At 36.1% G+C, this 26,367-nt stretch overlaps 1 protein-coding gene across 1 annotated transcript; it reads left to right on the forward strand.

Moving 5' to 3' along the window:
* The first annotated feature begins 2,850 nt into the window (after positions 1 to 2,850).
* On the forward strand, positions 2,851 to 24,670 carry slc51a (solute carrier family 51 subunit alpha). The gene is made up of 8 exons (XM_056450492.1): positions 2,851 to 3,084; positions 10,768 to 10,919; positions 11,110 to 11,183; positions 12,124 to 12,282; positions 13,565 to 13,676; positions 18,282 to 18,428; positions 18,527 to 18,632; positions 24,015 to 24,670. The coding sequence occupies exons 1-8, from the start codon at positions 3,009 to 3,011 to the stop codon at positions 24,167 to 24,169; spliced, it is 981 nt and encodes a 326-aa protein (XP_056306467.1). The 5' UTR covers positions 2,851 to 3,008; the 3' UTR covers positions 24,170 to 24,670.
* Positions 24,671 to 26,367: the final 1,697 nt, after the last annotated feature.

Genomic DNA, 26,367 nt, shown 5'->3' on the forward strand with positions numbered 1-26,367 from the left:
ACCAGTTATCTTATTTGCCTGATTGATAATTTGTGGAAATTTCTTCTTCTCTGTGTTGTGTTAGCAAACCATAAAACATTATTATAAGCAAGAACGCTCTCAATCAATGATCTACACTCACTGGCCACTTTATTAGGTACACCTGTCCAACTGTTTGTTCACGTAAATTTTCAACCAGCCAATCACATGGCAGCAACTCAATGCATTTAGGCATCCAGACATGGTCAAGACGATCTGCTGCAGTTCAAACCAAGCATCAGAATGGGGAAGAAAGGTGACTTAAGTGACTTTGATTGTGGCATGGTTGTTGATGCCAGACGAGCTGGTCTGTGGGTGCAAATGCCTTGTTGATGCCAGAGGTCAGAGGAGAATGGTCAGACTGGTTCCAGCTTACAGAAAGGCAACAGTAACTTAAATAACCACTTGTTACAACCGAGGTATGCAGAAGAGCATCTCTGAACACACAACACGTACAACCTTGAGGCAGATGGGCTACAGCAGCAGAAGACCACACCGGGTGCCACTCCTGTCAGCTAATAACAGGAAACTTAGTCTACAATTCGCACAGGCTCACCAAAATTGGACAATAGAAGATTGGAAAAACGTTGCCTGGTCTGATGAGTCTCAATCTCTGCTGCAACATTCGGATGGTAGGGTCAGAATTTGGCATCAACAACGGTTCAGGCTGGTTGTGGTGGTGTAATGGTGTGGGGGATATTTTCTAGGCACACTTGGTGCCCATTAGTACTAATTGAGCATGGTGTCAATGCCACAGCCTACCTGAGTATTGTTGACCATGTCCATCCCTTTATGACTCCAGTGTACTCATCTTCTGATGGCTACTTTCAGCAGGATAACGCACCATGCCATAAAGCACGAATCATCTCAGACTGGTTTCTTGAACATGACTGAGTTCACTGTACTCAAATGGCCTCCACAGTCACCAGCTCTCAATCAAATAGAGCACCCTTTGAATGTTGTGGAACGAGAGATTCACATCATGGATGTGCAGTGCAGCCGACAAATCTGCAACAACTGCATGATGCTATCTTGTCAATATGGATCAAAATCTCTGAGAAATATTTCCACTACCTTGTTGAATCGAAGGATTAAGGCAGATCTGAAGGCAAAAGGGGGTCCAACCTGGTACTAGTAAGGTGTACCTAATAAAGTGGCCGGTGAGTGTATATGCCATGTTTAAAGTCTATGTACTAACATTAAAACTTCTCAACTTGCTGAGGAGACCGAGGCGTTGACTTGCTTTCTTATAAACAGCCTCTACATTACTATCAAAATTCAGTTTGTCATTAACTGTGCCTAAATGTTTAAAATTTGAGACCTGCTCTACTATTTTTCCATTTCTGATGACTGGTCTATAAAGTCTAGTATCTCCTACTCTTATATGAAATACACAGCCTTTATATTTTCTAAGTTTTGCCTCAAAGCCTGATCCAAAACCTTTTTTTTTTACTTCAAAGCATTGTTTGATCTATTTCTTTAGATTTTATAGCCATGATGACATTAATGATTAATAATAATGACGTCTTAAAAAAACAACAATAATCTGTTTTGTTATTCTGACTAAACATTTGAGGTTCAAAATGTCATTAATAGTCAAAAGTGGTGAAACCAGTTACAAATTGAACCTTGCTCATTCAAAAAGCTTTAAAATTGACTAAATCTAATTTCTACTTTTCAGGAGTTAGGGTTAGACTATTGAACTATTACATTATTACATTAACCATGTAATATGTCTATGTGATTTTCTCATTAATCAAGTAGGTGTGTGTTTGTAGACTGGCTTCAAGGGCTGTTCTTTACCCTGAACTCTGTCCAGCTCATTAGCACTGAGGCCATTCAACTCTTTATGAATCACAAGTTCAGCATGTTAAACCCACTGTTCTCACACACATTCTGAATTTAACAGTCTTTGTAAACGAGTAAATGTGAGTACATGTATTGTCAGGTATTTGTGAACTTTGGTCTGTTTGAGTTTTAACCCTCCCTGTTAGTTCATAGATGTTTAACAAGTTTCAGTTTTTGCTTTGTTATAGTGAATCTATCTATCTATCTATCTATCTATCTATCTATCTATCTATCTATCTATCTATCTATCTATCTATCGTGAAAGTGGCTGATGTTCTGGCTAATATTTTGTATAATTTTGTCTCAACCAATTAAAGCACCTCAACCCACATGAAGAAATACTATAAGAATTTATTACTAGTGTTTTGACCCATAATACAGTAACTTGTATTATACTGTATAATATAACTTACAACGCTTTGTTAATCAGTGATGTAGTTTGAACTATAGTGGACTGATAAACTGTAATAAATACTGTAATATGATTGAGTTTTTTCTACAGTATACTGGTTTATTGCAGTTCAATATAAATAGTTGTAGAAAACTTCAGTATTGGGTTTATATAACCATTGTTATATTATGACAGCAACTATAAAATTACTACAACAGATTAATTAAAGTACTTTACTATAATATAGCTCAAAAACACTATAGTACGCTATTTACAATAAACTACTACAGTATTTTTTCTCAAGTGGGAACCACCTCTGTAGCACCTGTTTTTTATACGTTGTGTGTTTTATATGTCATTAGCATCTATTTTTACCTGCTTGTCAAAGACCGAAACTCCTTTCAAGCTTTCGTCTTTGTAAATCCTCAAAGAAAGTAAAAACTGAAGCAAAAGAAAACATTGCTCTGAGCGTCATATGCGAATGTGACGCTATTGCGCATGCGCAGTGCAGTGAGATGACACTGTCGCATTCTCATTGGTCGGAGACCCATCGCTATTAGCCAGTGTATGGGCGGCCCCTTTAACAAGTGCAGGGATTCCTCTATTTACAAAGTCTTCAAAACAGCAGTCAGCCTTCTCCTTAGTTCATTAGTTTCACGAATGCTGGAACTAACCGGTGCTGAGGACCGTCAGCTTTCACGGATTACAGTTTGCCCTGGACCTCTGAAATAAACCGTGAAATCCTGTGAAGATGGAAACGTCCAACTTTACACTATTTGATCCGAGATGCAGAGCAGAGGCTCCGCTCGCTATCGATGTTATTATGCGTAAGTATGTCTTAAATAGGTCATATGCCAGTTTATTAAAAGTTGCTCACCTATGTTTATTTCTATACAAAGTGTACTTTCTTTTGTAATTACATGACAAACAATAATTTTGCTCTATTGATACACACAAAAATAACAATTGCAGTTTAATTGCATTGAGTCATCTACATAAACTAATCGCTGAAGTAAATTATACTGTCCACAAATTGTCAAATTTATTATTATTTAAATTTTGCTTTGACAAAATAATACTGAAATGCTGAAGTTTTCTACAACTATTTATATTGAACTGCAATACACCAGTTTGCTGTAGTAAAAACTAAATAATATTACAGTATTTATTACAGGTTATCAGTCCCTATAGTTCACACTACATCATTCATTAACAAAGTGTTGTTATTATTACTTTAATTTTGTGTGACAACTTCTGGAAGGTTTTTACACTGTAAAACTGTAGTGAACACTGTACACTGTATAAAGAGCCCTTTATTAAACTTCAGTAGCAGCATCAACTGTTATAGCTTTGTAAGTTTATTTCCATTATTTTACATCTAAATCGTCTAAATAATACAGCTAGCAGTCTTGGAATTGGTCATATTTTGTTCTTGAGTATTAGATTTCTGTATATATAAGAACAATAACCCCAAATCCAAAAACAGTGGCATAAGTTATGTTCCAATAATGTATAATTATGCAAATAGGTTGTAATATAATTATAATATACTTTAGGATTATAAAAAACTAAGACAGTTTTAGAATTTGACAAGGAGACCCATCAATTTTTTTCTTCCGAAATATATTCATTGGGTTTTGTTTAAACTACAGAACAAAATACGTAAAAAATAAATAAATAAATAAAAAGACAAATGGTTAAAAAAGGTGAAAATTAATATGTAAATAAATAACATAAATTCAAATAATAACATTACATAATAAAAAATTAAATAAATAATAACAATGTTCAATACATTTGTGTACCTTGCATTTCACAGCTTTCCAGTGTGTGCTGTTTAAACTAATTTGTTAATTGTTGCTGAAATGTAAGACGTCTGAACAATAAAATAAGACACCAACATCAAAATCTATTGCGTGGTCCTCCTGGTTTAGAAAGCGTTGAAAGGCGTTCCATATTTTATAAAAAATCTTGTCATTTTCCTTTAACAGTGTTTCTCCAGAGCAAGATTGCTAGTCATTTCTTTAATTCACTGGCCACAGGATGGCCTTGGAGTTTTTTTTTTCAATTTAAAGAAATAACACGCTTCACTTGGAGTAAACTCAGAGTAAATCTAAAAGTTTGAGTTTGCTTGTGTTCAGATCTATGTTTACATGGTATATATGAAATAAATATAATTTGGGAACCAAATGTATATTTTCATTAATTAATTTACCAATCATGATAAGAATCTCTTTCCAAAATGTTTGGATATCATTGCACCCCCAAACACAATGATAAAGGGTATCCAGGGACACCCTTAATTATTTCGATAAAAGCATTGATAAACGCATGGCATGCAGTGTTTATATATAGTAATAAAAACTCCTGAAGGTATAAAAACATTCCCCTGAAAACTGCAGATGATATCTCGCATTGCTTCCCACTCGCTGTTGATAAGAAGTGAATATCCTGTGGTTCATCGCACCTGAACTTGAGTGCGCACACATGGCATGATGATAATGTTCAATGGCACTAATGTGGATCTTTTCCAGGCGCCACCCTGAGCTGTAGTAGACTAAATGTGTGTCAGATCCACATTCTTATTTTAATAGGTTTCATCTGTAGTCAGATTCACAATAAAAGGAGAGTAAATGGCAGTTACTGCTAACGGAAGGTTTGTTTTGTCCTCAGAACTGTACGTTCACATCTACTGTTGCAGTTGTGCAATTTATGCAAATGTTTTCTTGTTTTAATGACTGATGAAAAGGTACTTGCACTGTAATTGGTGAATGCTTAGTTTATATGGTCAGTTGAGCAATGCAAGTGAAAAATGTAAAACGGCAGACACCTGGTTTGTGTAAAAACCACACACCAGCATGGAAAGCATCATTAAACTGAGATCATATGGATTCTGAGGATTCTGAGTGTGTTGGGTTTGCGTAACTTTTTTTGTATGTTTGCCTAGAATTTTCCAGTGTATACTTCATTAATGGAAAACACATGGATTGTTGGGAAGTGGTTTCAAAAGCCAAGTATGGTTTCAGAAAGTTTGAAAAGTGATCAAATGGCATCTTCTATTCCAAGAAATGTGTATTTTACTGATGTTATATTGTTTTCCTATTGTCCAAGTGACAAGGCGACAACATTTAAAATGATAGTTTACCAAAAAATGGAAAACTCTTTATTTAATCACACTCTAAACTTTTAAGAATTTCTGTTGAACACAAAGCCAGATATTCTGAAGATTGCTGGGGAAAAAACCGCAGTGGCCAAGAGATGTGCTGGAATTTAAGAAAACACATGCAATTACAAAAAACACATTTAAAAAAATGTGCTGCATTTTATCATAACGCAAACAAATTAATAAAGTGCGCTGCATTTTCTCACAACACTTGCAAGTTAATAAAACGTGCTGCATTTTCTCATAACACAAACAAATTAATAAAACGTGCTGCATTTTCTCACAACACAAACAAATTAATAAAATGTGCTGCATTTTCTCTAACGCAAACAAATTAATAAAACGTGCTGCATTTTCTCCCAACGCAAACAAATTAATAAAACACACTGCATTTTCTCACAACACAAACAAATTAATAAAACGTGCTGCATTTTCTCTAACGCAAACAAATTAATAAACGTGCTACATTTTCTCACAACGCAAACATATTAATAAAGCGTGATGCATTTTCTCACAACGCAAACAAATGAATAAAATGCGCTGCGTTTTCTCACCGCACAAACAAATTGATAAAACGCGCTGCATTTTCTCACAACGCAAACAAATTAATAAAACGCACTGCATTTTCTCACAACGCAAACAAATTAATAAAATGTGCTGCATTTTCTCTAACGCAAACAAATTAATAAAACGTGCTGCATTTTCTCATAACACAAACAAATTAATAAAACGTGCTGCATTTTCTCACAACACAAACAAATTAATAAAATGTGCTGCATTTTCTCTAACGCAAACAAATTAATAAAACGTGCTGCATTTTCTCCCAACGCAAACAAATTAATAAAACACACTGCATTTTCTCACAACACAAACAAATTAATAAAACGTGCTGCATTTTCTCTAACGCAAACAAATTAATAAACGTGCTACATTTTCTCACAACGCAAACATATTAATAAAGCGTGATGCATTTTCTCACAACGCAAACAAATGAATAAAATGCGCTGCGTTTTCTCACCGCACAAACAAATGAATAAAACGCGCTGCATTTTCTCACAACGCAAACAAATTAATAAAACGCACTGCATTTTCTCACAACGCAAACAAATTAATAAAACGCGCTGTATTTTCTCACAATGCAAACAAAAACTACAAAACTGTGTTTAATAAAACACACTACATTTTCTCACAACGCAAACAAATGAATAAAATTTAATGCATTTTCTCTAACGCAAACAAATTAATAAAACACACTGCATTTTTTAACAACGCAAACAAATAAAAAAAAAACGTGCTGCATTTTCTCACAATGCAAACAAATTTATAAAACACTCTGCATTTTCTCACAACGCAAACAAAATAATAAAATGCGCTGCATTTTCTCCCAACACAAACAAATTAATAAACGTGCTGCATTTTCTCACAACGCAAACAAATTAATAAAACGCGATGCATTTTTTCACAACGCAAACAAATTAATAAAGTGCGCTGCATTTTCTCACAGCACTTGCAAGTTAATAAAATGCACTGCATTTTCTCACAACGCAAACAAATTTATTGTTTTCTTATTGTCCAAGTAACAAGGTGACAACATTTAAAATGATAGTTTACCAAAAAATGGAAAACTCTTAATGTAATCACACTCTAAACTTTTAAGAATTTCTGTTGAACACAAAGCCAGATATTCTGAAGATTGCTGGGGAAAAAACCGCAGTGGCCAAGAGATGTGCTGCAATTTAAGAAAACACATGCAATTACAAAAAACACATAAAAAACCACACTGCATTTTCTCCCAACGCAAACAAATTAATAAAACATGCTGCATTTTCTCTAACGCAAACAAATTAATAAAACAAACTGCATTTTCTCATAACGCAAACAAATAAATAAAATGCACTGGATTTTTTAACAACGCAAACAAATTAATAAAACACACTGCATTTTCTCATAACGCAAACAAATAAATAAAATGCACTGGATTTTTTAACAACGCAAACAAATTAATAAAACACACTGCATTTTCTCATAACGCAAACAAATGAATAAAACGCGATGCATTTTTTAACAACGCAAACAAATTAATAAAACGGGCTGCATTTTCTCACAACGCAAACAAATTAAGAAAATGTGCGGCATTACAGATATATGCAGATATTACGAGTTACTATGGCAGCATCTGAAAAAAGAGATGAACTTGATGTGCTCATGCAAAGTTATAGCAAATATGACAACACCTTAAAAAAGCAACACCACTGCATCAGTGAAACAGAGACAGTTGGCGTGGGAAAACATATCTGCTCAAGTTAATGCTAATTTTTCATCTAAAATATTTAAATATTTAAGTATAATAAAAAAGTAATGTAATGTGTAACGTTTATAAAATTTTTACACCCGTTCCCACTTTTATACACGTTGATCAGTTTTAATAGATTTAAAAGAGCACTTGTGTGTCTGCCTCTATTATTGATCGAGTGGTAGAGGTTGATATGACATTTTAGTATGTAAGCAGAACTAAAAAATAGTTTTAGAATGAACAATAATCCCATTAATCTAGTAACAGTACATGTCCCTGTCAAAGGTCAGTGAATTTAAGCTAATTATTTATTAAAAAAGGACAAGCCATTCTCGAATGTGACTTTGGTATTTGTGTGACTGAAATGAAGGCAATAGCTATGTTTCCATCCAAAATTATTAATTAAATGTATGTGCAAAACTGGAATAATGCCTAAAAGATGTACGAATAAAGCAGCGTTTCCATCCAACGAATCAAAGAGAACAAAATCATCACTTCCTGATTAACTGGCACCAAATATCAAGAGTAAAAACAGAATTTACTGCTGTAGAAGAAGCTGCGTGAATCTTTTCTTTATTTAATAAATGCTTGTGCCACAGAAGACAACGTTGACACACAATGAACACGTGGAGGCGTTTGAAGCCATATGAAATGTGGAGAACAGACGCTCTTGATACTCTGGGGGTCATTAATAATATACATCAACACTGAAACGGGTAAAGCAATTTAGAATGACCAAAACAACATTTCCGATGTTCTGCAGTGTGCTCAGCCTGCTGGTTTGTCTATTCACACACATTTTCATCATCATCTCTTATAACAAACCTTTTTTTAATGCACATACTGGAATTTGCTCAGTAAAAGTGTTTCCATCGCAGTTTATGCGCATCTTTTCTTATCGAATATAAAGTTTATCCTACTCAGTTGCACATGTTTTTTTATGCGTATTTATTAAAAGTTATGCATCATGACGTTTCCATCTATCATTTTTATGCGCATCTCCTAAATGCGCATAAAAAAAGGTGGGTGGAAACGTAAGGCTAAGGCGAGAAATACCGCTTCATCTTTAAAAAAGGGGAGAAGACCGACAGAAACTCAGAGTTTAGAGAACAAAACCTGCTCCTGACCAGGTTAGGTTCACAGAGTAAGATACCACGGTAACTGACTCTGAGTTAAAGTTACCTCTCTTTCAGAAACAGGCTTGACTCACCCTGCTTTCTCCAGTTTGACAAACCCAGAGTTTCTCTCATTTCAGGGTTCAGAGTTTTCACTTAACCTCCTTTCTGAAACAGCCCCCAGGCGTTTTTGTAAATTGTTTGCGTTGTGAGAAAATGCAGCATGTTTTGTTTTATGTGTATGCGTTGTGAGCCTTTGCAACACGTGTGCTGTTAAACGGATGAAGATCTTATCTTAATTTGCTGGTGTTATTGTAATTCCATGTGTTTTCTTAAATTGTAGCATGTTAAGCTCTCTCGGCCACCGTAAAAAACAGGCAGTGACATCCATATGAATAAAAGATGCTATGAAAGTCAATAGAAGTTTTTTCCTCTGGAAATTTTCCTTTGTGTTCATCAGATAAAATAAAAAGCTCAAACTGGTTAAGTTAAAACTGACTAGTTTAAATTAAATAGATTTTTGGGTGAATAATCTCTTTTAAGGTCCAGTGGAATTAAAATAACCTTTTTTAGATGTAAGTATCAGTGTGAGATCTATTAGCTAATGTGCTACAAAACAATAACAAAAACTTCAAATGTAGAAGGTAAAACCGATATAAACATATAAAGCTCGTAGTCACTTTCGTTTAGATGGATCAACGTTTTTTTTTCACATTTTTTCATCAAATCTTCCAACCAATCAAATGCTTTCTCTAGTATCTGATATGCCCCACCTCCTTTAAGACGCTTTTCATTTCAAGTAGGTATAACTGCAGCCCGGAGACCTCCTAAGTGGGAGGTATTACACCGCAAGTAGGCTGGATGACCTTCAAGTGGGAGGAATTTACGTTGCATGTGGGCTGGGTTTAGGTCTTGTAGGTGTAGTCATTAGCCCTTTAACAGGCATCATCTGGTTGACATTTTATCCATAGGTTATCATTATTATTTTAAATGATCATCCCTATTTATCAGAGTTGTGTCAGTATATTATTCAATCCAAGATATGGGGCAAAAAAAATTTTCAAGGAGTGCACCTTAAAGGGTTAGTAAAATACATCAGCTTACTGTTGGGTTTAGGGTTGGGGTAGGTGTGTAGATGTTAATAAAACACAACAGGTAACTGTGAGGTTGGGTTCAGAGTTGGGGTAGGTGTAGACATTCATAAAGCAAAATATTGGACTCCGTGTCCTGTACAAGACAATAAATAAAAAAAAAACTCATTTTGTACAGCCCACTTGGAGCTGACTCTGACCTCCGTTTATACCTTTCACTTTCATTTGCTTTTCATTTGATTCGCTTGAACTCAACCACTCTCACTGGAAGAGCTGTGATAAAAAGCTAAATGCTATTGGCTGTTTTTTAAAAAGAAGAGAAGCTACTCTTTGGAAAGGGTACCCAAAAAGTGGTATGATACGGTTTAACTTTTTGTACCTTCTGACAGTGGAAATGGACAAAAAAACCAACCGTACTGTACCACTCAGTGGAAACGGGCCGTAAGTCCTGCCCTCTCTTTGTGTTTTGTTTCTTTAGTCTTTATGTTTGAGATTACGTTAAACGTTGAATAAAAAATGCACATTTCAAAGCACTTCACAAGATCTTTAAAGACTAAATAACTGCTTTATTTCAGTTGTCAAAGTGTTCTTCGTAAGTGAAGTTTTATAACAGACATGGCATTAAGATAATGCTAAACTAGTGTAGTATGAGAGAGTTAGCTGTTAGCTGTTAGAGTCTAGCTGTGTCCACCCTAAATGACCTTTATATGTCAGATATGAGCCTGCTTCTGCCTAAATGTTACATTTTTAAAATCCCAACTGTTACAAAAAAAGTTGGAAAAACAAACAAGAAATGTCTTGCATAAATGATCAATAATGTTTCCAATGATTGACTTTGTGTTTTTCAGAGCTGGATATCTTCGGCAGAGTCCTCTACACTGTGCTGACTTTAATGGCCACGGTGTCCATGCTGGTTTTCATCGAAGAATGCATCTACATCTACAAGAAAGTCCCGGCACATAAGAAAAGCACAATCATCTGGGTAACCGGAGTAGCACCAGTGAGTTCTGTAAAGTTTTACTTCTAATCACTCCTAATTGGAAATGACATGTCAGGTTTGAGCTTTATCTGCGTCCCACCCAAGCGGAAACACAAACTCAATGTACAGTTAGTCATTTCTAGTGTGTTACCGCCTGAGTGATTATGAGTCTCAAGTTCATTTTCACTTCATAGGTTTATCTATTTTTCAGGTCATGGCTATTATGTCTTGTTTGGGCATGTGGGTTCCAAGGGCCACTATGTTCACTGATATGACATCAGCCACGTGAGTTCAGCTCTCTGTGTTTTTCCCAGTGTGAAATGCATAAAAAAACCAGACCTTAGATTACTGAACTGTAAATTAGTGGTGGTAAATTTTCAGTGGTGTTTTCATACTACATAGATAACTTTTAGTCCCAGATATTTTGTTTTATACAGACTAGGGATGCAGGATACTATGAAAATATGCATTTATTTACTAGGAATAGTTTTTTTAATTCCTTTATTTATATAATGATCATGTAATTCATATTTTATTTCTAATTAAATCTAATTGAGGTTTGAAAATACTACTAACATTAACATTTAGACTTTAAAATGCAGATAATTCAAATATTTTGTCCATATGACATGTATATTGTATCAACTGCTATTCATTTATCATTGTTTTAATACCTTTATATTGTATGTGTATGTACATGCATGTATTTATTCATATATATGTATTTTTATATTATTATTATATATTTTTGTATGTTTTATTTTCGTTAGTACATGTTAAATGTTTCTAAAAAAATGTAGAAAGGCAGTGTACACATTTGAATTATTATTTGTATTTGCATTTAGTAAATTTGTATTTATTTTCATGTTTTGGGCCTGTTCTAGCCAACAGCATAGCTGCATCAACTTGTAAAGTCTCAATACTATACTTTCAAATGATTTTACAACAGTGTCATTAATTTTAGCGTTTATAATAATAAAGGAGAGTATTATGATAGCAAGGCCACATCTGATTGGTCAAATTTGAATACACATCCTGTGCATGCATAAAATACATTTATTTTGTCACACCTCTATGCAATACAGATATTTCATACTATTATCGTTGCAATGATAATTACTTTGAAATATTGTGCAGCCATAGCAAAGAACATTTAATTGGATAAAAGAATTTAGGAGCGTGCGAGGCACAAATGAACATACTGTATTTCTGACTCTTTTGCCAGATACTTTGCAATTGTGGTCTTCAAGTTCCTGATTCTCATGATTGAAGAGGTGGGAGGGGACAATGCTTTTCTCAGACGCTGTGAGAAGCAGACGTTTAAGATCAGCACAGGACCTTGCTGCTGCTGCTGTCCATGCCTGCCAAACGTCCCTATCACACGGTAAATCAATCTTCAAGTGTGCTTCTCATGATGCCAGAAGATTTTTCTGATGCCAAAAATCACTGCACAGCCCTAAGTTGGCAGATGTTGCTAGAGTGTTACTATGTGCTTGCTAGGAGATTTTAAAGGATGTTTAGTTTATTTGCATAGGTGCATATACTCAATATACTCAGAATACTACCCTCCAATGGGGCTAGCTTGATTAAAAGTCACATATATTTTGATTGACTTCAACAACCTTGTTTATTTGAATACCCAGGGTTACCACAGTCTTGGGAAACCAACATTCAGGCATTATTTCTAGGCCTTAAAAACATCAAGTTAATTAAGTTGTACATTTTAAATTTTCACACATTTTTTTATGAATCATATGACTTTATGAACACTTTTAAAATAAAGAGTTATATACCAAGCCTTAAAATATTTTCAGAAAGACATTGGGAATTAAAAAAAGAAAACAAAAGATTTGTATTAAGGATTTGGTTTTGCGTTTTATAAAAACAATTGATGTAGACAATGTTGTGTTGGTTTAGTATCACCGAGATAATTGAATTTAAAATGTAATATTTTTTTATTTTATGGATATGTCATTGGTATTATTTTTATTTTAGATTTCCTTTGGTAGTTTTTAGAACAAGACTTGATAACTGAACACTAAATCACTTTAACATATCACCACTAAAACCATGACAAGCTTCCTTTACAGCTATTTACATTTTATTTAAGTTATTTAAAATATATATATATAAATAGTTTATGGTTTTAGTTTTAGGTAACGATAAAAACCTTGAAAAATACTGAGAAAATCAGGACTATACTATACTTCAGGGCTATATTTTTTCACCAAAACCTGTAATAATTCTCGATAGACTATATAGAATAAAGGAATCACTTAATTGCACCTCCGTCATACTAATAGACATTCTGAAATGGGCCACCTGTTTAAAGGTTTGCTATTAATTTCCCATATCTTCAACTGGATGTCTACTGGATGAGTGCACCTCTGGGCATTCAACTCCTCTTCAAACATGAGCTCTTTATCAGGCTTAGCGTGTAACCTAAAATGGGCTCCTCGGGGCCATTGCACTCTTAGCTATCTGAAAGAAGTTTGCGGCTCCTGGAACCAGTGGATTTTATCAGTGTTATGTAAGACTTTCATTATCAAATTCAGTGTAAATGGTTAAATGCAATATAAGCATGCTTTATGTGTGATACCTGTGGTGGGGATCATTTGACCTGGAATGTTTAATCTGAGAAAAAATCGATGTGTGTTGATTTTCAGGCGATCTCTGTTCATATTGAAACTGGGCTCCTACCAGTTTGCGCTGATGAAATTGGTCCTCACCATCCTTTCTATTGTCCTCTGGACAAATGGCAACTTTAGTTTAGCCAATGTAAGTACAGATTTGTGTAATTGTATCAATAAATACATTTTATTTAGAAACGTCAATGGTTTCTTCACCCTGAAACTGGAATTATCATGATTAATTGTTGACCAATGCCATTCTGAACTCATCTTTCTGATTGTAAATGGAGTCTGAGAGGTTTCTGTTCTTGCATTAAAAGCATGATCACTTAAAAATTCTAAATGTTCATAAATGGATCAAAAATGAATCCATATGAACTAAGCTATGAATTAAACATGAATTAAATGTTCTTCATACATCAACACTGATCAGCAAGAGCAAACATAAACAGAAGCTTATCCATACTTGCTTGACACATGAGAGAAACCTCATTGGTTCCTACAGAAGCTCAAATGTGCCATGTGACAATCAACTTAATTAGTGCAAATATGTTAAACAAGCACGTTTGCACTTCTGTGACCAAATCTACGGCTTATTCTCTTAATGAGTTATGGGTAAGGTCAGACACAATCTGTGGACATTTTTTGCTATCCGCTGGAAGTTTTGTAAAAAATCTGCAGATTTATGTGAAATGATTTTAGGAGTATCATCATAACTAAAACCTTAATATATGAAATAAAAAAAATATATTTTTTAATATTTATTTAATGTTTAAACAAAGCAAGTCTCTCATATAATATAACTACTAAAAGACAGAAAATATTATGTTACAAACTGTATTGTAAATAAATTAAATGAACATTTTAATATTACTATTATTATATCACAATAATATTAGTGAAATTAATAAAAAAAAAATAATAAATAGAAATGTACACATATTTACCCAAGTAAATACCTGAACTCAATCATGGGCTAAAAATCTGCACAAATCTGCGGATTTCTGCATGTGCAGATTTCGTGTGGGCCTAGTTTTGGGTGTGTTTGAGCATAACGTGCATTAAGCCAATCAGAGCCTCATCTCCCATTCCCCTGAAGAGTCAGCTGCGTTGCGCCATGTCACATTCGCTATTTACATGGAGACTTCGAAAGTGGAAAAACTGAACGCTTCACTAGGGAGAAAACAGTTAAACAGAGCATCTGCCGTGCTAGGATAAAGAACAGGCCTCCCTAATTCGGCCTCTTTACTTTACTTTTACACTTTACTTTACTCCTTTACTTTCGTGGATAAGGAAATGGTGTTGACGAACTCCGCTGAAGACATTAGTCTACATGTTTAATTCCGTTTGTTAAGCGCAAAGATTTGTTTCAAAACTATCTCTAAATTCAGTTCTAATTTCCAGCAAATGAATAAGTGAACAATAATAGCGAAGTGTGTTAAAAAAACTGAGTTATATCCAAACACACGTCCTATTTTTATGCCCCATATGGCATATGTCTCCAAAACCAACAGGTGGATAAATCTAAACTTGTTTTTATTAAAACAAATATAAATATGCATATAATAAATAATACTGCTAATAATAACAAAAGTATACAAATGCAAATTGTCATGAATAAACTTGAAAAAAAGCCCCCCCCGACATGAACAACATTTGGTGCGTCACTCGGATAGAGATTGAAATCATCAAATTCTTGACAATTTGCCACTGAAGACTGAAATGCACCAGAATTCAATTTGAAACTTCAAGATCAAGGAAACTTCACTTCAGACAGAATCTTTGAGACTGAATCTTTTCAGCTCAACCTTGATTTGAGATTGAAATCATCAAATCATCAACTATTTGCCACAGAAGACAGAAATCCACCGAATTCAATTTGAAACAGGTAAACACACACCACTGCATCTTTTCAAGAAACACTCTGCACTGGAGAAGAACCACAAGAAACAGACCACACAAAAGACTGCACACCATTCACAAGCCACAGACTTTCAGAAGATCTACCGTTTGACTACATAATTTATTTTGTGTCATCATGTAGTATTTATGACATTACCATTGATTGTTGTAAACATGTGAGCAGTTTTGAAATCTACACTTACATCTTTGTAGATACTGAAAAGGACACAGAATAAGTTAAATGTGCCTGTAACTTTTTCAAGTTACATGACTGGAGGATGGGGCCTATGTTATCAAACAGAAGCCAATGATTGGATTTAGGAAGGCTTTAAATTTATATTTTGTGAGTGTTTTTAATAACTTTCAAAGGGGGAACTGTGGGAATATACATTTATATAATCTATTTCAAATTAACAGTAATCTATATATAACTGAAAAGTTATATTCTTTGGTTTTTAATTGGCTCATTTCATTCAAAACTCCAGCTAGGGTGTGACATTAAACCTCTTACTGCCTGAGCAAAGGCTGAGCCAAAGTGATGCAAATGCTATATGCAGGGTCTTCACGACTGTGCCTTTGTCTTCGGGTGATGCTTTCAAGCCAAAGAAACCTGTTTGTTGATAAACTTGATGAGGTCAGGGCTAGGCAAATGTTGGTAACCTTGCTGACCCCAATTCTTCATTTGATCACTGCATGCTACTATTTATGTTGATGAGTTAAGGGCTGGGAAATGCTGTTTACCTACCTTTGTTTAGCCATCTCCACCAAGCCACTTCCCTCCTCCTAAAAACATAGACTCAACCAAAGACTCACTTTAGACTTTTCAGACTTGTAAGATACTCCTGTAGGCTCTTGCAGACTCGTGGACCTCTTGAAAGTGCTGTATGACTGCAGAACAACCAACATTTCTCAATAAAGAAATTCTTCTGCTTGTTCGAGTCTCCTGGACTAAGTTCTCTTTTTTTTTTTTTACAAGAGTGCCAACGATTTTTAGACAGCAACACCCATGAGTCCACAAAGTGGCACAAAACAACGTAGTGCAAAACGTAAAAATTATGGTTGCGCTGGTCTGACAATAGCAACAAATCGCACCAAATACTTCTCACGCCTTATTGCGCTGGGTGTATGATAGGGCCCTAAATGCTGTACACGTTATAGACTGGACAGTGTTTACTCGATGGAGCGATGAAATCTGAAAAACTAAATCTGATTGGATAATAAAGTGATCATGTGTCTAAGGAGAACTTGAATTAAACCACTCAGTTGCTTTAAGAAGATTATGAATGTCAGAGTTTTGGGTGAAAATAATAACCAAAATAATCTAAAATGTATTTCTGAGATTGGATTAAAATATCTGCATTTCTGTTACAAATTTCGACTAATTGGCAGTGTTGGGTAATGTTACTTTTAAAATAATATATTACAATTCTAAGCCAAATTAAAACCATTTTATTTTAATCTCATAAAACAAACAAACAAACAAACAAAAAGCTAAATAACGTTACATACTTACACATTACATTTCTTAAAAGGTAGCTATTACATAACACATTTAGTTACTTTAAAGGGCACCTACAGTATGATGCAAATCATCTTTTGTAAGCTGTTTGGACAGAAGTGTGTGTAGATACAGTATAGTGTGTCCACTGTCATATTAGAGTGATGTAAAGACAATAAATCTCTTTTTTTTTAATTTCTTGATGTTAAAATAGGATCCAAATCCCTCCCATTTTGAAGCCGATCGCATCGCTACATAGGAGTGTGGTTTCCCTGCCCAACGAATTGATTGACAGCCTCGTATTCAGATGTCTCCGTAGTAATGTGTAAAATAACATCATTTACATTTACATTTAGTCATTTAGCAGACGCTTTTATCCAAAGCGACTTACAAATGAGGACAAGGAAGCAATTTACACAACTATCTATTACATCAACAAGACAGGACGTGCACAAAGCAACCTGGAATAAAAGATCTGTTCAGCACTCTGTGATCATCAATCATCATCAAATGTGATCAATAATAAGTTTTACAAGTTTAAAATGTTTTTAAAACAGTGCATGTGTATAACGAATCACAGCAATTTTACCGTCTTTATCATCAAAGCCACATGTCAGCACAATTATAAAAGAAGACGCCTCAATCCTGGTTGTGGACGTTAAATCAGGTTTATTTTTTACATTAACGTAACTGATACCCATACAGCAGTGGAGATTAACCTGTATCCTGTCAAATTTGCATGCAAAAACAGTGCAAAGTTAAATGCACGCAATGTGTGTGTTTGTGAACTTTGTAACGACATTGTGTGTGACTTATCAGAAGGTTTGAATTAACTCCAGAACAAATACATCAAATAATCATTGGGAAAGTTCTTACAGTAGCATTTCTCACAAACGTTACGTGAGATCTGCTACCTTCATGTCTGTCACTGTGCTGTTTATCTGACATAGCCGAGGCGGAGATTGAGGCACACTCTAACAGGCACGTAGGAACGGTGGGTGGGGAGAACTAGCATTAAAGGCACAGACCACAAAAACAGCTACATTGTGTTCAGAGTAAAAAATTCTAATGCTCTGAAAGTTTTAATAAATAATCTGATGAGTGTTTTAAGCTGAAACTTTACAGACACATTCTGGAGACACTAAAGGCTTATCTTAAATCTTGAAAAAGGGGTAAAATAGGTGTCCTTTAAAAAAGTGGCTTAAGTCTGCAATACATTACTCTTAAAAGTAACTTGACCCAATACTGCTTATGGATGTGATTTAATGATTAATGCTGATACAATTTAGATTCTGGGATGAACTAACACTTTGAGACAGATTTGCTTAATGGGCTTTTTTCTGTGGTTTATAGGTTTCGGCAAATGGAGCAGCCATATGGATAAACTCATTTATCGGCGTTCTCACCATAATCGCCCTTTGGCCTGTTGCGATCATGTTCATGCATGTGCGAGAGGCATTGCGCACTCTAAAAATAGTCCCTAAATATGCCATGTATCAGGTTTGTCTGTTTTATCTCTACTATTTTAGAACATCCACAGTTTTCAGTATTGCTGGAATGATTATTACCCATGATTCAATAATTATATCTGTCCATAGTTGGTGCTGATTCTGAGCCAGCTGCAATCTGCCATTATTAACATACTGGCATTGAATGGGACCATTGCCTGTTCGCCACCCTACAGCTCCCAGGCCCGTGGATACAGTGAGTGACATAATTTTTCAGAACGCATCACAACAATCCTGGTAAAGTTAACTATTCACCCTAATATGAACATTTCATGTTGATTTACTCATGCAAGATTTTTAGCTGAATTTGCAGTCATTGGTGGTCAATGCCAATGACTACCACCACTTTTAAGACAAAACAAAACACATACAGGAAAATCTAAAAGAATAACCACGGCATGTTATGATACACTGAGGTCTAACGAATGGAAAGATCCGTCTCCAGAGCTGAAATTCAGTGCTGTCTTGACAATGACAAGACATTGCTATGTTTTTTTGGAAATGGAAACAGTGGTGGGTTAAACACCCTGTTCCAACGGCCCAGGAGTTGCAACTGTGGCAGCTGAGAAGGTCATTATTTGTGTTCATTTTGAAATCAGATGATAATTGGTATAACTTTGCGTTTAATACAGCAAATATATGCTTGATGTTACAGTCACTGGCCTTGCCGTCCAGAATAAAAGTGAACAGACTTTACAGCCAATAGAGAATCTCTTTAACACCCTGTGTTTAATGTACATGTTGCTGCTGATTGGACTGAGATTTATTACACATGCACAAAACAAGAGTAAACTCATCTCAAACCTTGTTGCACACCATTGTGCAACATTTCCAGGGAACATGGTGTTCAACCCCTAAACCATAGCCAAACAGAACTGGCAATGGTTGTCCCTGACATGAGCTGTTTCTCAATATGTGTTCTTTAGTGTCCTTGTGTTCTCATGTCATGTCATCATTAACCGCCAAAGATCAGTTCCAAAACTCAAGACAGCAAAAACGAAGCACGCATGAAAGTTCCCGGATGCGTTCTAGATATCGAGGATGCACCGATGCAGAAGTCCCAGAAGTCATTGTAGCTGATTCTCAATAAAGGAGATGGGAAGAGCAGCATTTTATACCTGCTTATTATTAAAGTTCAGAGATGTAACTTATTTATCTCAGGAGTTTCGCTAAATGAGATGGTGAAAGTAAACATTAACATGGAAATCTTAATAAAGGCATAAACAATTTAAGGGGGTTTTATTTGTATTGTGCAAAGTATATTTGTAAAGCTTTTGTGCTTGTTATATATATTGAAAAGGAAAACGCTAAATTGTTGTATGAATGCTGTAATGTTTAGATAATTTTCAGTTTAAAACATGTGAAGGTCACGTGACCATCAGGAAGAATGCAGCATCTCATTTCTCACAGGACGTGTTCTCTGTTCTCGCGGTCTCCTGAGTTAGTTCTTCCGATGTGACCTGGCAAGAACGGTCTTCACAAGAAAGCAAGTACGTTCTCTGCGTTCTTGGAATGGAGAAACAGCCATGCACTCTAATTGGTTGACCAGTTACAGTTACATTGAGCCATCTGACCAATCTGAGCAGAGCAGGCTCTCAGAAAGATGGGGTTGAGGTCTGGAACACACTATAGCCCCTTTTACACATACAGTCCTTTCCAGCAATTTTCCGGAAAGGTCTGTATGTGTGAACAGGCCTTTTTGAAAATACCGGTAAATTCTTTCTGGCAATTTTCTGGAAAGAGAAGTTTTAACATAACCGGTAATTTGTGGAATGTTGCGCTGTGTGAACGCAGAAGGAAGATTGCCGGAAAGAGCACATTCACACTTAGAACACGCTGACGTGAAACGTGTACTCCAGCCAATCCGAACATTCAGACACATTCACATCCGCGCTGTTTATGGAAATAAAAGCATTTGAATGTTTTTCCAGACACATTTAGCTGCTAGATTTTAGTCAGATAAAGTTTGTATATTCCTTTTAAATGCCAACGGTGTCAAAAATTATCGCTAAAATGCTTTGATAAACTGTTGTTTGTTTACTTTTAAGCTCTGCTTCCTTCAGTTGCTTGATGCGTGTGCATGTGAAGGAGCCAGTGAGCGCCAGCACACACACATATTATGTACATGTCGACATGCGAAAGTGTTTCTCTATATGTTTTCATTGAAGTTGTTCACAATACTTATCTATCCACAGACTTTGTAATGTAGTCAAATGTTTACAAATACAAGCGCAGCAGTTTAGAGCTCATTTCTGGTTAATGATGTCACACATTACCGGTATTTTGGAATGGATGTGTGAATGGGATTTCCGGAAAAATTCCGTAACGTCTTTGCCTGTGTGAACAGTGCTTTTTTTAATTTATCGGTAAAGTCGTTCCGGACATTTTCCGGATATTTACCGGTATCACTGTGAAAGGGGCTTATGTCGACGTTAAAGAAATATTGGCCTCACATCGGGTATATGTCTGATCCTGTCTTGACCTGTCTGGATGATTGTGTGGATGATAGCCAACTGAAACACGTAAATACATTCTCCACCTGAGTGAGAGGATGTACTTTTCCGTACCCCATATTAGTCTATTTGTCATTCCACAAAGAAAGAACTAGTGCTGCACACATACAAACCTTAAACAAAGCAGCATTTACATACTATTTTCACAGTACGTCTCGCTACCTCATTTAAGCGATCCCGCTCCTCACACACCAATAAACAAAATTACCCCCCCCCCCCCCACACACACACACACACTTCACTTTCGTCTGCGAAAGGGCGGCATGAACACTGTAAGGGTGGCACGACCGTTGTTTGCCTAGAGCGCGAGTTACCTTTGTGCCGGTACTGACATGCACACTATCAAAGCTACTGATGCAAGCTTGAACTTAATTAAATTGGCCCACCAATTTGATTGCGCAAATGTTCCGTTACCTCTCCCTCCTCAGGTAACATGCCAGATCCGTTACCACGATTCATATCATTTGCAAACATTGAAGGATTCTTTGTGTTTCCTCTTGACTTGCGTTGTTTAACTGGTTTCGTCACTTCAGCTTTGTTCTCGCTCTATGATTTGTAGCAGCATTACAGATCATTGTCTTTCACAAATGAGAGATGCTGATTCTACATGCTGAATCAGGCAAAGTCCCTCGGATGTGTGCCTGACGAGGGTCAATAACCATATCAATGACCCAACCATTAGGTTACTATGTCCTGGCATTAAGAGAGATAATTTCAGACCCTGAGAGAAAAGAGCTGATGCTGCAGTCAGTAAATATATAATCAGAAAACTTTGAGCTTTGACTGGGTAACACAGTGGCTCAGTGGTTAGCACTGTTGCCTCACAGCAAGAAGGTTGCTGGTTCCACCGGGGTCAGTTGGCATTTCTGTGTGGAGTTTGCATGTTCTCTCTGTGCTCTCGTGGGTTTCCTCCAGGTGCTCAAGTTTTCCCCACAGTCCAAAGACATGCAGTACAGGTGAATTGAATAAACTAAATTGGCCGTAGTGTATGAGTGTGAATGTGAGAGTGTATGGGTGTTTTTTCAGTACTGGGTTGCAGCTGGAAAGGCATCCTGTGTGTAAAACGTATGCTGAATGAGTTTGCTGTGGCGCCCCCTTATGCATAAAGGGACTAAGGCGAAGGAAAATGAATGAATAAACTTTGACTTTGAACTCATGTAAGCCTATTGTAGAAAACCTCAAAACATAGTCGACTGCTCTGGTCACCCTTCACGTCATTCTACTGTAACTCTTTTTGTGTTCCACTGAAGCAAGAATGGAAGTCATACAGATCTTGAAAGACGTGAATTAAAGACATGAATTCCTTAAATCTTGTACCTAAATTATGTACACCCTATTTAACTGATAGTTCATCCAAAAAAAATTCTATCATCATTTTCTCATCCTCCATTTGTTCCAAACCATTTTACATGTCTTTATTCCATTGAAAACAAAGGACGGTATATATGCCATTGACTTCCAGTGTTTTTTATACCTGCTATAATACCTGTCAACACTACTGTTTTCCTGGAAAACTCACGTAATTTCACCCCGCCCCTGGTTCTCAGCTTTTTGGTACAGTCTGTAACACCCTCAGGTCGACAACTGTGGTATAGTATCTGATCGCAGCATCCCCCCAAAACCCAGTCCATACTACAGTTACTAAGCTGGCTCTCTACTGTGTTATTCAGACAAACACACTGACGCCAAAGCTATACATGCCATATACACTCATCGGCCACTTTATTTGGTATACTTTACTAGTGCCTGGTTGGACCGCTTTTACCTTCAGAGCTGCCTTAATCCTTCGTGGCATAGATTCAACAAGGTACTAAAAATATATTCCTCAGAGATTTTGGTCCATATTGACACGATAGCATCACTCAGTTGTTGCAGATTTGTCATCTGCACATACATGATGCAAATGTCCTGTTCCACCATGTCCCTACGGTGCTCTTAAAATATCCCCCACACCATTACATCCCCACCAGCCTGAACCGTTGATACAAGGCAGGATGGATCCATGCTTTCATGTTGTTGACACCAAATTCAGACCCTGCCATCCCAATGTTGCAGCAGAAATTGAGACTCATCAGACCAGGCAATGTTTTTCCAATCTTCTATTGTCCAACTTTGGTGAGCCTGTGTGAATTGTAGCCTTAGTTTCCTGTTTTTAGCTGACAACAGTGGCACCCTGTGTGGTCTTCTGCTCCTGTAGCCCTTCCACCTTAAGGTTCGACATGTTGTGTGCTCAGAGATGCTCTTCTGCATACCTCGGTTGTAACGAGTGCTTATTTGAGTTACTGTTCCCTTTCTGTCAGCTGGAACCAGTCTGGCCATTCTCCTCTGACCTCTGGCATCAACAAGGAATTTGCACCCTTAGAACTCCCACTCACTGGATATTTTCTCTTTTTCGCACCATTCTTTGTAAACCCTAGAGATGGTTGTGCGTGAAAATCCAAGTAGATCAGCAGTTTCTGAAAACTCAGACCACCCCATATGGCACCAGCAACCATGCCTATGTGACCATGTCTACATGCCTAAAGGCATTAAGTTGCTGTCATGTGATTGGCTGATTAGAAATTTGCGGCAGGTGTACCTAATAAAGTGGCCGGTGAGTGTATACATATTAATGAAATGAATGTTTTCGCTACTTTTGTAATTTTTGTTTTAAGACAGAAGTAAAATCACTGTCTATTAAGACAATCCCCTTTTCTAATTTCTTCCATGCATTCAAAATAACGAATGCATTCTCTCATTGAGTGCGTGATTCAACATCACTGTTCAGTTATTTATTTTTTTAAAAGCGAATTAATTCAAATAAAAAGTAACTTGCATTAAATTTTTAAATAAGTAACTCAAATATTATTACTTAATTTCTTTAAGTAATGTATTACTTATGTATTACTTAACTCGTTACTTAGAAAAGAAATATTACTACATAACTCGTTTTACTTGCAATGCCCCAACACTAGAAATTCATACATGTTCATGAATCCAAAAAATTCATTAAAAGGGTAAACTGTTCCTTTAAATATTGTCAGTCGTTAGTTCCTCACAAAAATATCTAACATTTGTTTTCACAGTGATGAGCCAGCAGCTGTTGATCGTGGAGATGTTCATCATCACTCTAGTGACCCGTGTTTTATACAGACGTCAATATGAGCCCATACCAGAACCGGATGATGTTGAGGAGACAAAGACTGTCCTCAGCTCCAAAAATGCCATAGATGTTGCCTGAGAAGAACCGACTGTTGCGTGTGAATGAGTTTGTATAATATATATTTGAGGCCGGTTATTAATAATGGTCATTAACTTAGTATTTTCTCCATGTATGCACTTGCTAGTCTCTAATATCTTGCCAGATGTTTTTTATATTGACGTTAATGCAAGTGATTGGGCTGCAGCATTAGATGTTTACACTTTATATTGGGTACCTCTATCTGAACAATGATGTTTTTAAACTTCTGTTCCTGCATTGAAAGTGTTGGTCTGTTTATTTTTTGTTAATAGGACCATAAAGCATTATTAAATCTCATACGTCATCATGGTGCACATTTCCAGTGAAGTCAGATAAAGTCATCTCTATGGCTTAATGATAGGCTGCATAAAAGAGAGGACTTTTGGAGTTGGATAAAGGTCAGGATTCATTCATGTTGCTAAAGTGTATGTCCGCATAGTATCCTTTGTAAAATCTGTGCCTTTCTGGTATATTGTTGAATACAGATATTTCCAATTATCATATCATTTGTCTTTTTTTTATTGTTTATTAAAACTATTAAAAATAAAAGGTTTAATATATGATTAAAACGTATTTAAACATACATTAAATCATTTGAAATAATTGATGTATTTAAAATAATAAATAAATATTAATGTAAAAAAATATGGTGTAAATATCACATTTAAAATATGAAAACGTTATTAAAAATAAAACAAAAGCAAATATAAAATACTAAATTATTTAAAAACATTGCTGTCAGCGCCAGTAGCCTAGTGGTACTGCACACTGACATATAGCACCGACATGCTCGTGGCGACCTGAGTTCGATTCCTGGCTTGAGGTCCTTTGCCGATCCTTCCCCTCTCTCTGCTCCCAATGCTTTCCTGTCTGAATTCTCTACTGTCCTGTTATTATAAAGGTGAAAAACTCCTAAATATTATATTATTAAAAAAAGAAAAAAAGAAAACATTGCTAAGACTGTGACATAACATCTATAAGCAGATAATTGGGGTGGTTTGTTGCCGAGTGTGGGAAGAGAATCAGCATCTCCAAGTCCAAGGCCACGGTGCTCCACTGGAAAAAGGTGGTTTGCCATCTCCGGGTTGGAGGAAAGTCCTCATCCCAGTATCTTGAGTTTTTGTTCATGAGTGAGTGAAGGATGGAACGTGAGATTGACAGGTGGGTCGGTGCAGCGGCAGCAGTAATGCGGTTGATGTACCGATCCGTTTTGGTAAAGAAGGAGCTGAGCCGAAAAGCAAAGCTCTCAATTTACCGGTCTACCAACGATTCTACTCTCACCATTGGTCATGAGCTTTGGGGCATGACCGAAAGTACAAGGTCTCATATACAAGCGGATGGAATGAGTTTCCTTCGCAGGGTGGCAGGGGGGCTTTATAGATAGGGTGAGGAGCTCTGTCACCTGGGAGGAGCTCAGAGTAGAGCTGCTGCTCCTCCACATTGAGAAAAGCAAGCTGAGGTGGCTTGGACATCAACCTAGGGAGGTGTTCCGGGCATGTCCCACCGGGAGGAGGCCTCAGGGAAGACCCAGGACACGCTAGAAGGACTATGTCTCTCAGCTGGCATGGGAACGCCTCGGGATCCCCCCGGAGGAGCTGGAGGAAATGTCTGGAAAGAGGGAAGTCTGGGGTTCTCTCATGAGACTGCTGCCCCCGCGACCCGGCCCCAGTAAAGCAGATGGCAATGAATGAAGATAATTACAGTATTCATGTAAATTGTCTGATGTTATTGCTAACTAAAATGATTTAAAATGTAGTTTATATAAAACAAATATTTTTACATTTTAAAATGTACTTCAACTTCCATTAAATCATTTGAAGTAACTGATGCTCTAAATGTATATTATTAAAACATGACCATAATAATAATAATAATAATAATAATAATAATAAATAGAAATATAAACTTTTTGAATATACATTAACTTGCATGAAATATTTTGAAATAAATGTTGTACAAAAGTAAATATAATATAATATAATATAATATCCATCAAATTCATTCATTCATTCATTCACATAAAATTAACACTTTTTGGAGGGCAATTTTACCCTCCGATATGTAAAATATAAAAGACTAAATGTAAAATTTAAATATGTATTAATAAATGGCTTGTTAGGTCAACACACAAATGTAACGTTAGACAACATAAAATGTTAAGTCAAACAAAAACCCGCTGTTCTGCAACCTAACTGTCC

The sequence above is a fragment of the Danio aesculapii genome, chromosome 24 (assembly GCF_903798145.1).
Source record: "Danio aesculapii chromosome 24, fDanAes4.1, whole genome shotgun sequence".
In the NCBI taxonomy this organism is placed as follows: domain Eukaryota; kingdom Metazoa; phylum Chordata; class Actinopteri; order Cypriniformes; family Danionidae; genus Danio; species Danio aesculapii.

Excerpts from the sequence above, each read along its gene's own strand:
- slc51a (XM_056450492.1), top strand. The coding sequence starts at position 3,009 with ATGGAAACGTCCAACTTTACACTATTTGATCCGAGATGCAGAGCAGAG. Across the intron at positions 3,085-10,767 it reads CGCTATCGATGTTATTATGC|AGCTGGATATCTTCGGCAGA; the intron begins GTAAGTATGTCT and ends TGTGTTTTTCAG. Across the intron at positions 18,633-24,014 it reads CTCCCAGGCCCGTGGATACA|TGATGAGCCAGCAGCTGTTG; the intron begins GTGAGTGACATA and ends TTGTTTTCACAG.